We start from the raw sequence: 14,503 nt of genomic DNA on the forward strand, positions 1-14,503 counted from the left end.
GGAGGAGTTACTCCCAGAGAGTCAAGAAGATCTGACAGAATCCAGAGATTCTGGATTTTGAGTTGGATGCATAATTGGACAGGACTGTGGGTTTTCTCCTTTGAGGAGCTTGTTAAAATAATTGATTCTGGGGATTCATTCTAAAGACTAAATGAGTAGGATTGAAGTGGGGCCCAAGGATTTATATTTTTAATAAGCAGGTGGTCTGTGGACCACACTTTTAAAAAATATTGATCTGGGGTAATATGAATCTTATGTATTTTACAGAGAAGAGTCTTAGTTCTTAAATCTATGCATTCATTTTTACACCAAAAGGTTTATATTTTTGTACTGGGGAAATTTACATTTAACCCTTCCTTGCCTTTTCTTCTCTTATTCTCATTATTAAAGCTCTAATTATTTCACTCACTTTTCTCAGTCAAAAGGTAATATACATATATATAGTAAAAATATTCCCAAGAGTAAGAAAGAGTATAAAATAAAAAGTAAATCTCCTTTCCACAGATTTCTAGTTTCCCAGGCCTCCACCCCAGAAACAACCAATGCTAATGGTTTCTTTCAGAAATAATCCTTGCCAAATAATGGTATAAATATCCCTCCCACCTTTTTCTATGTAGAAAGATATTAAACATAATATGTTATATAATATGTAAACTTTGCCTTTTTATAATACTCAACAATATATCTTGGAGATTATTCCATACCAAAGCTTATAAAACTTTTACTTCCTTTCCACACCTGCATACTATTCCACTTATATACTTCACCATACCAAGTCCTCTGTTGAAGACACTGGGTTGCATCCAGCCTTATGCTATTCCAAGCAAAGCTGCACAAACATGGTTGTCCTTGCAAATGGGTAAAGGTAATTTTCTAGACGTGCAAATACTGGGTTAAAGGACATGTACGTTTTGAATTTGATAGATACTAACAAAATGCCCTGCAAATAGGATGCCCAAACTACTTGCACATCAGAAATGCCTGTTTTTCCCTATACTTCAGCAACGTAGCACATTATCATACTTTTTCATCACTGCTAATAAATAGATACCTAATTGCTGTTATTTTCATTTTTTTAATTATGATAGAAAGTTGAGCATCTTCTAAAGTTTATGTCATTTGTATTTCAATTTCTGTAATTACTTGCTCATATCACCCATTTTTCTACTGAGTTACTATGTTTCTTACTGTTGCAAACATTTCCCAGTTTTGATCTTGTCTTTTGACTTTGTTTTATAGTATATTTAATCATGTAGATATTCTAAATTTTTCTGTAGTCAAATGTATTAAGCCTTTCTTTTAGGGCTTCTAGGATTTGTGTTGCAGTTGAAAATCCTTCTCCATTTTAAGATTATTAAAAAACAAGTTTATTTTCTAATACTTGTATGGTTCATTTTTTACATTTAAATCTTTGATCCAACTGAAATTTCTTAAGTGGTAAGGCAGAGATTTAAAGTTCTTCTTTATATTTTTTTTCCAGCTAGATAAGCAATTGTCACTCGTTGAATTCTCAGAATCAACTATATACGAAACGATTCATCTTTTTTGATAGGATCATTTTAAATGTAATATTGCCAGCTGCAAAGCATTTTGCAATGGAGTATATTTTTAGAAGAATCTATGTTTACTATATTCATTCTAATTAACACATGTTAGTAAATGTTATCTATTGTTAATATTAATGAAAATTACACTGAATTGAAAGATAATATGGCACGTGTTATGGAAACCACTGGATATACCTATGATTAAAAGCAGATATAATTTAACTATAAATTCGCCTTCCAGAAGTCTTTAAATTGTTTACCGGGCACACAATATCACATTTCACACTATAGAACAAAGCCACCTATAAGTTTTTTGGGGGTATAATTTGCTTCCCAATCATAGAAGAATAAATGCTTTATAGTTCATCATTCTTAATTCCTTATTTATCCATGAGGATAATAAAAGTGGAAAGCAATTTTCCTTAAATTTTCATGGGTACTATGCACATAAAAGAAATAATTGTTACTACGTAGAGGTAGAACACCGTTGGGAAGGGGGCAAGAATAGTTCGGAATGAGGAAAGAGCTTGTCAGAAAGCTGCTATTCTCATGTCCTGAGATTTACAGAAGCTAAAATACAGGAAGTCAAGGATGTGGGAACACTATAACAGAAGGCTGGGCCAGAAGCTCAAAAAAGCTCCAAGTGAAACAGAGGCACAAAAATATAGACTGCTAACTGCTTGCTTCCATGCTGGACAAATGCATATTAAAGGCCTTTATCCCTTCCTGCTGAGTGTCAGATGCAGAGTGAAGCTTAAAAGTGGTGATCTATTGAACCTACTAATCAAAAATACATATTCCAATTGCAGCATTTTCATTTTAACAGCTGCATAAGCAGAGTTAATAATACTGCTTAAAAGAAATACTGTACGGGCATAAAATGAAGTCTCATTTCAATATTCCTACAGTCTTTATAGATGAACACACAAGGACTGACATTCAATTTATACCCTTTTTATAAAGGTGTAAATCTCTCTGAACTCTTTATCTCTTTCTTTTCTTTCCTGTCTTTGTTTACATTTCTTTATGAGCCCTATTTCTTTTTCATACCACCAACTCCACCAGCACAGAGAATCAACTCTTTATTCTTGAATTTTATATCTGGAAAGTATATGAAGGGACGAACACAAGATTAGAGAGAAGTAATAGTATGGATGGCCCAAAACAGAAGAAAAGCTAACAAAAATATTAATGGCATTTTTAAAGAATGCATTGTTGAATTTAAGCTTATACTGAAATTTGTACTTAAAAGGTATGGGTGCTTCATGGGGATGTAAAGTACAGCATAGGAAATATAGTAAATAATATTGTAATAATTATGTATGGTATGAAGGGTGTACTAGACTTATCGGGAGATCACTTTGTAAGTTATATAAATGTCTAACCACTATGCTGTATACCTGAAACTAATATAATATTGAAAAAAAAAACAAAACCGAATGCTTAAAAAAACTAGATGTTTGAAAAATTAAGAATATCTCAAACACAATATTGAAACTCATCTGTTAAGACCTCATTCAGAAGGATAGTAAATGAAAATTAGCTTTCCACAGGAACCGAAGTGTTTTTGCTGCCTTCCTTTTAAAATATGAAACAGTTATACTCTGTATTTTCTGGAAAGATCACTTATTTTAAAATTTTGAAAATGAACGGCATTTATTTTGAAACTGAAAAATTCTGTTCCAAAGGAAAGTCAACATCTTGTCCCTAAAATTCACCCCTTCCTTCTCCTGTGTCCTCTGTCTCTGTGAATGGAATCGACAATTTCAGGGTCTCTAGAGTGAAACCTAAATAATCTTGCCTTCAATCTCTTTCTCTCGTGTTCTCTGTCACATCTGTGATATCCTTTCCATTCCCACAACTTCCTAGGACAAGGAGTCATCCCGGACTCCACTTTTTCTTATTCCCCTTATCCAATCCATCAGCAAATCCTTCAAAATATAGTTAGAATTTGACCACTTTTCACCCCCACCACTGTCACCACTATGGCCCAAGCTATCATCGTCTCTCTCCTAGTTTACTGTACTGGTTTCCTAACTGGTCTCCTTTCTCCTGCCTTTGACCTCTAGCTTCAGTCTATTCTCAGTAAAGCAGACTGTGATCATGGTTCTCCTCTGCTCAAAACCTCCAATGGCTTCTTCGCTCAGAAAAACCTGACAATCTTAAAGGACCTCGCCTCACACTTTCACCACCACACGCACAAGCTTTGGTCTCATTCCTTACCACTCTTTCCTTCATGAAGTCTCTCGCTCAGCTCCAGCCATACTAGCCTCCTTGCCAGGTCATGCTCTTCCCTTCCCACCCTTTATACTCGCTGTTCTCACTACCTGGAATGCTTGTACCTAGACAATGCATCATTCCTTCAGGTTTTCAGATCCGAAAAACTGATCTTCTCAGTAAGTTTTCTTTGGGCCATTCTTTCTGAAATTTCACCATCCTTCTTCTAACATTTCAAATCTTTCTTCCCTGTTTCTTTTTTTTTCCTCCATATCACACAATATATATTTTATTTATTTACTAGTTTATTGGCAATTTCCCCAACCGTGATATAAACTCCATGAGGCAGAGACTTGTCTATTATGTTCCCCATACCCAGAACACACAATAGAAGCTCAGAAAATTTTGTTGAATGAATGAATAAATGAGAAAACAAATAAAAGAATGACTCCAGCCTGGGCTCTCACTGAATCTTTCCTGGTCTCCTGCCAGTAGCCTTTGTAATTAATCCTACATACCTCAAATCAGTAGTTTACCTAACACAGGTCTCATTCTATTGCTGCTCTGATTAAGAATTTAAGTAGCTCCCAACTGTCCATTGAGGAAAACACAATTCTACACGAGGGATCTTTCATAATCTGGATACCCTTTTCTAAACTCATGTCTTTATATCCCTTTTCTAAACTCATCTCTTTATTCTGTAGACCTGTCTCCCAAACTTGAGTAATTTATGGGTCCTTTTTAAAGGGAAAAAATTCCTCAATGGCTTTCAAGGTCACATCTTAGGACCCCAGTTTGAGAAACACTAATTTAAGAAATTGACATTCTGAAGGTCAACAAGAAAGTATTTAATTATAGATTATTACTGGTAATTTTTAATATTATAACTAAAATGAAAACAAAATTTAAAAATCTTCATATACCTTGCATCCCCTCCAAGAATAAATCCATGGACCCCAGTTGCACAAACTACCTACTCATCCGAGAAGAGGCCAATACCCACTTGCCTCCATGCCTATACTCCTGCTATTCCTCTACCCCAAAATATCCTTCCCCTAACTAGTTATCAAAATTCTAATCTTCCTCCAATGCCTAGCTTAATTATCACCTTCTTCATGAACTCTTCTTTTTGATGCCCTCAGCTAAAATTTCTCTCAGTCTCTCGAGGCAATTTTATACCTTTTCTATGGCATTAACTGCATTATTCTCCTTTATGATACACTATTATTTTCCCATGGTTATTATAGCTCCTGAATGCCAGGAAGATGAACTTGTTCTCTTTTTATTTACATAATTAGTATAGTATCTTCCATATAACAACTAATAATGTTCACTGAATTAATCATCGTATAGAGAAAAAAATAAATAAATGTTTCCATAAATATTAACCTCTACTGATTGTCCTAAAAATGAACTGTTCACTAAAAGTTTATAAACAAACATATATAATATACTCATAACAAAAGAAAAAATATGGGAAAAAATTTTAAGTAATTTATAGGACTCACCTTCTTTTAAGCATTAAGTCTGTTATAGGTATGCATCTTAGGCCAGCTCCCAAAACCATAAGGAAGGATGTCAGAAGCACAGTTATCCGAAGACCTGAAAGGAAACAAAAACATCCAGATTATTTTCTCTTTTCTCTTCAAGTAAGTCCAATGTTAAGAATAAAGGTTTTTTACTCAATCATACTGATATTATATCCTAACAATATAGCTTTTCACTGTAACTCCCAACATGGAAAAAAGAAAACACTTCTGCATGCTGAAAATGAAATTATTTTAACTTTCATAGAAAACTTGAATAATCACATCAAGGACAGAGGAAGAAGTTTCGCTAGCTCCAGTTTTCCAAAGTAAGTGGCTACAGTGCTTTGTTTACCTGTAACACTAAAAAGTATAGAAAATAATTTTAAATGACGAGGTATTTTAGTTTTATATCTCCAATATAAAATTTTTAATTTTAAAATGCAAGTTGCAAAAGCTCTAAACTGGCCCTAAAATGTTTTTTAAGGTGATAGATTATTGCTTTAAATTTTCTCAAAAACTGACAACTGGCCAATTACGTATTTTATATTATAATCAAGATAAGCTATTACTTGTTATAGTGTCATAGGAAGTGATCCTTTAGGGTCCTTTAATTATTAATACAATAATAGTCTTTTTTCTTGATTTATCAGATGGCTTTCAACTTATATAGAATGCTGCTGTTCATAAATAAGAAGCATGGCTTAAGACTTTACAAGAACTGTGGATCAGCTAGTTTTTCCCTTTGTATCCCAATACAATCAATTATTTTGAAAATGTGTGCCCATGGTCAGTCACATAGATAATAAAAAAAAGAGAGAGAGAATATAAAATAATGTAATCAAAAATAGACCTAATGTTCTGGTTATGACAGAGTAATGTAATGGGACTATATAGTCCTACTGTTAGAATGCTATACTTCTGTTACTTCTAAACTAATACCACCTTACTGTGTGCGGCAGTCACATCACACAGGTGGCTCATACTGAGCATGTGGCGAAGGTGACAACATTTCTTCCAATTTCTCCCAAACCTAACACCTCTTTGAAACCATTTCACAGTGAGTAGATTTAAACTGTTTAATGGAAATTTTTCTTTTTTTCCAGACCTTTCTTTTTTCCTTTGCAAAGAGGAGATGGTTAGATGTTTGGTTTTCAAAGGGCTTCTCTGCTTGAAGGAAACTGAAAGTCAACAAAACTATAATTACGCAGATTAAACATAGTTAATGAAAATAAATTTGAGACTTGAATCAGGTATACACATGCTACATGAGGATAATTTGTTATATGAACTGAGTTAATGTTATAATATTCTTATATGATCTAAGCATGATTAATACAATTTGGCAGAAGGAACAGCACAGAAAATTGTGCTCTTGGTAACGAGTAATGCATATATACTCATTTATTGCTTTTCCTATCAGAACACAGATTTTAAAACCACTGTATAGCCACAGGAAATAGAGTATAATTAATAAAAAGTACATTCATGGTCATAAATACTCTAAAATGTTGCTCTTATAAGGTTATATGGGGTACCCTATGAGATAATAAAATTTTACAGATTTGGGACTATAAGGCTTACGTTCTATATGATGTTTATTTTTTCCTAAATATTTGGATTGTAATTAAGGTTAAGTAGCCACCAAGTGAGCAATGGGGCACTGTCTATGGCCCTATGGTCCAAACGATCAGGTGCCTATTACTACTGCTTGAGGCTAGCACATTTTTCTATTCAATTATGCTTTTTATCAAACAAATGACAATATAGCAGCTAATACAAACATTTAAGAGAAGCTGTGAAAAGCTGATTATTTAAGCAACCTTGCAGGTACAGCTTGTGGCTTCCTTGCTTATTTTTCATTGTTGCCAAGTATAACTTAATCTACCTCCAGCTGATGCTCAATTTTGAACAGAATGCTTTCTTTATCTCATTCAAAACTTGACAAGGCAGGACTCTAAAACTGCATGTAATCAAAAAGATATCAACTGATTTGGGGAAGGAGGGGAATGAGGACCCCAGAAAAATAGGTTTCTGAGACATTTGGGACCTTTATGTAAATAGATCCTAAGTGATTTCAGAGCTAGGATGTGAGCACAAAAACCATTTGATGGAAGGTTTCAGAACAATTCTGGAAAACCAAACATGATTGAAAATAAAAATAAATTCTGTTCAAATATGGCATCCAGAAACTGTAGGAAGCGTCCTTCCAATGAATGAGATAACTCCTTTTGTTGGGTACCTATTTGGTTAGGTTATAGGACTGGAGTCTCTATAACAGGTATCTAAAAAATCAAGATGCAAAATTGACTGGAAACACACACACACACACACACAAAGAGAGAGAGAGAGAGAGACAGAGACAGAGACAGACATCCATCCATAGCGGAAGCATGGGAAATCACTGATGGCCCCAAAGTTTATCTGGTAAGATTGCCTTTCCCAGGCTCCGCAATTCCATCAGCTGGACTGAAGACAAGGTCTGTTCGTTCCAGGCAAGACCTCTAGTCTCTCCCTACCCTCAACAGTCACAGCCTTGCCACCACAATCTACCTTGGAGACCATCAGGACTAATCACATTGTGCCTGTTCTTCCTGTTTACATTGGTCATGAAAGATCCAAGATTCACAGGTCATTCTTATCCCAGTATGGATTCATATATCCCCTAATCTGACCTCATGTCCACCACCTCCTCAACTCTGGAACCCTTTGACTGTGCCTGCCTTCTTGAGCAGTCAGAATCAGTGGAATCCTTACATTCTCAAGCTCGTCTCTAAACATTCTCTTCACCTTCTCCTACTGAAGCTTCTCTCCTGAGAATACTGCTTCCCCAGCCACTTCCAGACCATTGTTTACTCTTTCCTCTCTAAAGCTCCCCAGTCTCTTTTCTCTTGACGCTTTTAAGATTTTCTCTAGTTTTAAGCAATATGATTATGATGTGTGTTGGGGTAGTTTTCTTCATGTTTCTTCTGCTGGGATGCTTGAATTTCTTAGACCTGTGGGTTTATAGATATCAAATTTGGTATTTTTCTTGCCATTATTTCTTGATTTTCCCTCCACCTCATCTCACTCCAAGCCCTCTCCCATTACCTCTCTCCTCTCTTTCTGGGACTCTAATTCCATGTGTACTATTAGGCTACTTAAAACTGTCTTGCAGCTCACTGATACTTGTGGGGTCTTTGTTCGTTTTTAGCATTTTATTCTCTGCGTTCCATTTTGGATGGTGTTATTGCTATGTCGTCAAGTTTACTTATCTTTTCTTCTGAAATGTCTAATCTATTGTTAAATCCTGTCTCAGAAAGAGATGACATTTTTATCTCTATAAGTTTAATGTTGGTCTTTTTTCCCCGTCTTTCTTTAACATGTTCATGCTTTCTTCTATCTTCTTGAACATACATAGCATCTTTATACTAGCTGTTTTGATGCCCCTGTCTATTAATTCTATCTTCTGTGCCATTTCTGGGTCTGTTTCTATTGATTGTTTTTTCTCCTCTTTATGGGTTGAATATTTTGCATGCTTGGTAATTTCTAATTTGGATGTCAGGCATTCTGAATTTTACTTTGTTGGGCAATGATTTTTTTTTTTTCACTCCTTATACATTTTTGAACAATGTTCTGAGACACAGCTAAGTTACCTCTGATCTATCTTTTCAAGGAGTACTTTTAAGCTTTACTACAGGGAACCAGAGCAGCCTTTAGTCTAGGGTCCATCTGTCTTTACTGAGGCAATACCCTTCTGAGTATCCAACCCAACCTTCTGCTATGTATTCTGAGGTTTTTCCATTCTGGCTATTAGAAAAGTGAAGTATTCCCAGTCTTGTATAAACTTTGGGAATTGTTCTGCCTGCTCCTTTTTGGTGATCCTTTCTTCAGACTTAAGTAGTTTCCTCACATGTATCCACTGATTGGTGCTCAGCTGAAGACTCATGAGGAACTCTCTGTAAATCTAGACCTTTCTCTTGGTGAAGCTTTTTCTTCTCTGGTACTCTACACTAAGAATTATAGCTATGTTGGCCTCTTTGAATTCTCAATTGTCTCCCCAACTTAAGAAAACTGTGGGGCTCTGTCTGGGATCCCATTTCTTCACTGCTGCTTGGAATTTCTCTTCAGGCAGTAACCTGAAGCAATCACAGGGATGACTGTTCTGCTCTGCCTGTTGCCCAATGTCTAAAAACCACTGTTTCATATATTTTGATTTTCTTTTTTGTTTTTAGTTGTTTAAGATAGAAGGATAAATCCAGTTCCTGTTACTTCATCATGGCCCGAACAGCCTTTATTTGATTTTATCTGACTGTAATACTCACCGCTCCTTGCTGCAATTGTCTACAGACAACCACATACCTGCCTGTGAGTCATTCACCCTCACTACTTGAAAACGTATTGGCTCATTATTACTCCTTAGGACACTATTTCTTCCAAAAATCTGGTGATTTCAATATCCACTAAATGATCCTTTCAATACCCTGGCCTCTCAGTCTCCTGATCTCTTATTTCATGATCATGTCCTTTACCCTACCTCAGTTGTCCACTCTCTTGGTTATGCTCTTTCCTTAAATTTACCATAATTGCATCCGTGACATAATCTCAAATTCAAGCATTCCATTAGTCATTTCCTTTCTTTCCCATTCATTCTCTCTAGTACTTTAAATCTTCATCCAATTGGGAATGACAATTTTGGAGTCTACTACTTTTTCTCATCCACGTCACGTGTCTCCTTTCCTCCTTTACTCAGTTTAGATCCCATGTTCCAGAACACTCTCTACCTAACCTTCTATTCTTGGCCTGCAATTTCTTCGTCCTGTTCACCTGGTAAACTGCAACTCTGTCCATGCCTGTGCTTGTTCAACAGAATAGGCTGGAGGAAAACACAACCATACTGGCTGGTCTCTCTTGAAATTAATGCCTAATAACTTAAAACAGACCCTTAGTGCCCAACAATTCTACTATACTGTCATGCACCACATAATGATGTTTTGGATAACAATGGACATAAACAGTGAATGGTGGTCCCATAAGATATAATGGAGCTGAAAAATTCCTATTTCCTAGTGATGTCATTGCTGTTGTAACATCGTAGTACAAAACACTACTCATGTGTTTGTGGTTAGGCTGGTGTAAACACGCCTACTGTACTGCCATATAAAAGTATAGCACACAAATTAATTATAGTACACACTGGATAATGATAGTAAACAACTATCACTGGTTTATACATTTACTATACTATACTTTTTATCATTATTTTAGAGTTCAGCAGTTTACTGCATCTCTTGATAGCATCATTTTCTCTTATACTTGATTAATCTCATGCTATTTTGTACAGTAACATGCTGTATAGGTTCTGGCCTAGGAAAATAGGCTATTCGATTTAGCTTAGGTGTATTGTAGGCAAAACTGTCTAGGTTCATATAAGAACACTCTAAGATGTTCACACACAATAAAATCGCCTAATGACGCATTTCTCACAACATATACCCATGGTGAAGAAGCGCATGACTATAATTTCCTAGTCCGTGTGTTCTTCACTGTTCTAGAAAATAGTTTAATAATTTATCCTCTCTCTTTAATCCTCCAATAACTGCTCCCCTATCCTCACTTGTCAGGTGATAATTTTGCTTCCTATTTTCTGAGAACTATAAGCAAAGATAACTTCTACAAGCTCCTACAACCCACCATCTGTATTTATATACTCTATCTTCTTTTATTGGAGAATTAGATGTCAACACTTCTAAGGCCAACCTGTCTACTTGTGCTCTGGAGGACTGCATCCCCTCCTGCTTATTCAAGGATGTAGTAACGGCAATTCTTCCCTCTTCCTCCAGCATTGTCAATTTCTCTCTTTCTATTGGATCTATTAGGATACTGCATTACAGAGATATGTTTTAATATCTCTTGTCTTTAAAAATATCTTTTCAGTAGGCACATTCCCTCTGGCTATTGCCCCATTTCTCTGCTGTCCTGTATAGCAGAACTGCTTGAAAGAAATATCAACACTCACTGTCTCCAATTCTTCTCTTCACAATTTATTTTGGACTCACCCCCACCACTCCAGTGAGACCATTTTTTTAAAGGATACCAAAGAGCTCCATGTTGCTAAATTCAAGGCTCTACTGTCAGTCCTCACTAGCCAGTTCTTCCTTACCTCTGCAACCTCTAAATGTCAGAATACCTCCAGACTCAGTCCTCTTCTGAAACAACGCCCATTTCTACAGGTGATCTCACTCATCCTCAAGGCTCTGAATACCATTACAGGTTGACGAATCCTAAATTTAGTGCTCAGGCCTCTCCCCTGAACTCCATATTAATAAATCCAATTGACAGTTTAATCTGTCTACTTGGATATCTAACAGGCATTGCAAACCCCTGATCTTCATGCCATCTGCCTCTAATTACTCCTTCCACAATCTTAGACATCTCAGTAAATTGCAGCTTGATTCTCCCATTTACTAATGCTAAAAAGTTGAGAAACATTTTAGACTCCTTTCCTTCCTTCATACCCCACCTCCAATCCATCAGCAAATACTGGTGAGCCTACTTTCAGCATAGATCAAGAATCTAATCACTTATCAAATCTTCCACTACTATCATCCCATTTGGAAGTCACCATCAGCCCCATCTGGGTTATTCCACTTGCCTCCCAACTGGTATCCCCTGCTCTGGTTCTTGTTCTCAAAACAACAGCAGAGTCATCATTTTATTCTTCTGCTTAAAGCCTTCCAATGGAGAGAAACTTCCTCACCTCTCAGTGATGAATGACCTCACAGTGGCCTACGAGGCCCGGAGTGATTCAGCCTCCTGGCATCTCTGACCTTATCTTCTACCGTTGTTTCCCTCATGGCTCGGTACAGCTGCACAGGCCTCATTTCTCTTTCTTGGATATGCCAAACGAGTTTAGGACCTTTGTCTTTTCCCAAAACAGTCTTGTCCAGAAGTCAAGTTTCCTTTTTCCCTTGGGTTTCTGCTCACACATATCAGTAAGGCCTTTCTGACACTGTATATAGATTATCACCCAATCACATCCCCTTTCTTCTTCGCTTTGCTTTATTTTTCTCCAAAGCACTATCACCATCTGACATACTAAATATTTAATTTTATTGTTGTTTGGTGACTGGATCTCCTCACTAGAATGTAGGCTCTGCGAGGACTCTCTCCAGTGCTATCTCCTTCTTGAACTTTTCTTCACTTGACTTCTAGGGCACACTTGCTTTTGGCTTTCTTATTATCTCACTAGCTAGTCCTTTTTGTTTCCTTGCTGGAAAACGGAAAGAGGTAAGAGAGTACAAAACCGATCTGATGAGGATAAGTGGTCTTCTATGCTAAGCTGTCTGGGACCTATGGCAGTAGGTCTAGTTAGGAGACTAGTGGTCTTCCAACTGGGGTGATAGTAGTGGGGGATTTGACAAGTGGTTAGATTCCTGATATATGCTGAAAGTAGACTCGCCAGTATTTGCTGTCAGATATGAAGAAAGGAAGGGAGTCTAAAATGTTCCCTACCTTTTAGGGAGAAAGAGACTTTGGTACCCAGGGATAACAGAAATTCACTTTCTATGTACGCAGATAGAACACCTGCAGCCAACACATGAAAATGTACTAGAAAAAGGAAAACCACTTCCTAAAAGAGAGAACTTTAAAATTTATTTTTTATTGCTTCAACCAATAGAAAATATAAATTTGAATTCACCATATAGTCACAAGAACTCTGAAAGAACACCTAAAGTAACTTATTTTATAAAATGAATAGGTAGTCCCTAATTTATCTGGCCAGGTATAGTAGATACAATTATAATAAGAAAGGTAAAAATTAACATTTTTCTACCATAAAGACAAGGTTGGCTAAATTTAGCAAATAATATTGAGAAAATGTTCCTAATAAAAAGATAAATACAAAGAAACAATAAAAATAGCATTTCCCCTTACATTTAACCAACCTTGTAAGAAATGACTGAGGAACTGTAATAGATCAGAGGAGGTTATGGAGAAATAACAAATAAATGCAATTTGAGACCCTCAAGTGAATCCTTGGAAAAGGGGGGAAAAAAAGACATTAGTGGAAAAAGTGGTGAAATCCAAATAAAATCTATAATTCAGTTTAAAAGCAAATAAAAAACAAACAAACAAAGAAAACCTCCATTCAGTACAAGGAACCCTTCCTCAGAATCTAGCGCATATCCTCTGCATAAGTACTCGTGTGGAAGTACTTATGACCTTCCAGGGCTGGGCACCTTTCATTGTTAGAAGGTTCTTCCTCGTATGGCTTTGAGTTACATCCCTTTGTAACTTCCCTCAGTTTAGTTCTTCCTTCTAGAACGACACACATTAAGTCTAATTCCTCTTTTACTTGATCTTCACATATTTCATATTCTGCCTCATTTCATTTTGAAGCTTGACACACCCAGTTCCCTTCATCTTATACATTATGACTTTTACATCCTTTATCATTCTTACTACACAACTTTTAAAGTACTCTAGCTTATCAATGGCCTTCTTAAAATTAATGCTCAGAACTGAACATTAGAGTAGAGCATATCAAACTATTTCTCTTGTTTTAGACACTGTGCTTCTCTGCCTAAAATTGTCCTCCCTTTTTCAGTAGATACACATCCATCATGAATCATTTACCCATACTTGTGTAGTATAATTCAATGCCTTGTTATTGAATCCTATGACCTTTTTTTTTTCTCTCTTCAAAGAATCACACTAGCAAGTTGTAAAGTGAGATGTCTGTCCAGAGTATTCTTCTGTGAAGAGTCTTCATTCATTTGCAAGCTTTATCTAAGAGTTATAAATCTCAACTGACACAGCCAACTCCTTACATACACACGCTTTAAAGCTGCCGTGATCATTTCCCAGAACCCAAAGAGTCAGGTCCGAGTTTCTCAACAGCTCTTCCTGGGCTGGGGTCATGTATTATGCAAAGCCAACTGATTACTTCCTTTTATCTGGGCATCATCTATTTTCTGATGTCTATTTTCTGATCTTTTCACCCTCAACGTCCCAAAATCCCTTTGAAGTCAAAGCATCAGTCATTTTTGTGGTGTAAAGAACATACATAACCCGTGCACGGGGATGCTCTGAAGTCCACAATAAGCAAAAATGTGAACATTTGGAGAAGGCTTAATCCCTGCTGTTGCATAATGAGCCCCGATAAAAACATAAGAGCTACAAAGAAGCCTTCCTGTATTTGTCGCTTTGGGATTGGAGGTTCCTAGTCAG

General features: G+C 36.4%; 1 protein-coding gene across 2 annotated transcripts in view; it reads right to left on the minus strand.

Moving 5' to 3' along the window:
• DIRC2 (disrupted in renal carcinoma 2) overlaps positions 1 to 14,503 on the minus strand; it is a 71,564-nt gene that overhangs the window by 56,194 nt on the left and 867 nt on the right. For both annotated transcript variants that reach the window (XM_011369598.2, XM_023520628.1), the window contains exon 2: positions 5,273 to 5,366. In XM_011369598.2, coding sequence (XP_011367900.1) covers positions 5,273 to 5,366 — 94 coding nt within the window. The remainder of the gene's footprint in view (positions 1 to 5,272; positions 5,367 to 14,503) is intronic.

This window comes from Pteropus vampyrus, unplaced genomic scaffold, assembly GCF_000151845.1.
Source record: "Pteropus vampyrus isolate Shadow unplaced genomic scaffold, Pvam_2.0 Scaffold1, whole genome shotgun sequence".
In the NCBI taxonomy this organism is placed as follows: Eukaryota; Metazoa; Chordata; class Mammalia; order Chiroptera; family Pteropodidae; genus Pteropus; species Pteropus vampyrus.